Here is a 1,384-nt window from a genome sequence, read left to right on the forward strand (position 1 = left end):
CTCATATGCACATTAAAGAAAATGTGAAAAAATGTTGAAGGAATTTATGGAAAGGAAAAGAAAAAAACAGAAGCAATGGAGAGCAGTAAGGAAGTAAGAAAGCACTCCAGAATCTAGAATTCTAGAATCTAAGAAAGAATTCCAGAATCTAGAAAAAAGCAGGAAACAATCTTTCCACAGCCTCCAAACCAACATACAGTTTGCCATCATTGTCACTTCAGCCCACAGACTCTTATGCTAGACACCAAACTCCACCACTATAAAGAGAAAAATCCCTCACATTCAAGAAAAGAAGCAACAGCAAAATAATGCTGAGTTCTCCTTTGTATTATCATATAACGGTTTTTCATACCCAAAGACACAGTACACATTGAACGCATTAATTTTGCTGGGCTCTGCAAACATTTTTGTGAGTGTTCATTGATGTTCAGGCTCTCAGGCAGAAGGGGGAAGTGTGCAGGTCCAGGGCTGTGTGTGGTGCAGGCAGCTGGTGAGACTTTCAGAGGAGGTTTTTGTTGGAGGATGAAGCACTGTGGGAGGAGCAGTATGAGCCTGCATACAGTAATAATCTGCCAGGTCTTCAGCCTGGACACTGCTAATGGTGAGAGTGAAATCTGTCCCAGACCCACTGCCTGTGAAGCGATCAGGGACCCCAGTTTCCTGAGTGGATGCCCAGTAGATGAGCAGTTTAGGAGCCTGCCCTGGTTTCTGCTGGTACCAGTTCAAGTAGTTCTTCTGGTCATCACTGTCTAAAAGACTCTGACTGGACTTGCAGCTAATGGTGACCTTCTCTCCTACTGACACAGCCAGGGAGGATGGAGACTGGGTCATCACGATATCTGTACAGGCACCTGCAATATGGAAGAGCAATGATCATGTGTAATAAAAAAAAAAACTACAGAATTCAATACAGGTAAAATTTCTCATTTAATGTCCTTGTAATGCCATATTGTCAGAGTATTATTGCATAAAAAATATTACACCCTGGCACACATTGTAAATTTTTATATACAAAGAAGTAACTCTAAAATGATTATAATACTTTAAAATTTCTCACCAGACACCCAGAGCAGCAGGGACATAAGGACCTGGGTCTGCAACTCCATCTTCTTCCCCATGCCTGTCTGATGCTGCTCACTTCTCACTGTAAAGCCCTGGTTTATAAATTCTGAGCAGCTGGTCTAGGCGGGAGAGGCCCATGCAAAGCAGTCAGCAAATACAAAGGCAGATGCCTGAGCAGTGTGTGTGACAGTGGCTGGTGTCAATCAACAGGCAAATATACCAACACAAAGAGCATGAGAAATCCTTGAAAGATATTGGCTTATAGCTCCCCAACAGAAATCTACTAGGATCTCTAATAGATGCTTTGGTTAAAATCCAAGAC

General features: G+C 42.3%; 1 gene segment (V, D, J or C); it reads right to left on the bottom strand.

The window, feature by feature from the left end:
- Positions 1 to 351: 351 nt before the first annotated feature.
- On the bottom strand, positions 352 to 1,106 carry LOC128099381 (immunoglobulin kappa variable 4-1-like). The segment is given in 2 exon segments: positions 352 to 851; positions 1,058 to 1,106. Coding segments are annotated over 2 exon segments (465 nt in total).
- Positions 1,107 to 1,384: the final 278 nt, after the last annotated feature.

The sequence above is a fragment of the Peromyscus californicus genome, unplaced genomic scaffold (assembly GCF_007827085.1).
Source record: "Peromyscus californicus insignis strain IS unplaced genomic scaffold, ASM782708v3 Scaffold_6__1_contigs__length_162567912, whole genome shotgun sequence".
In the NCBI taxonomy this organism is placed as follows: Eukaryota; Metazoa; Chordata; class Mammalia; order Rodentia; family Cricetidae; genus Peromyscus; species Peromyscus californicus.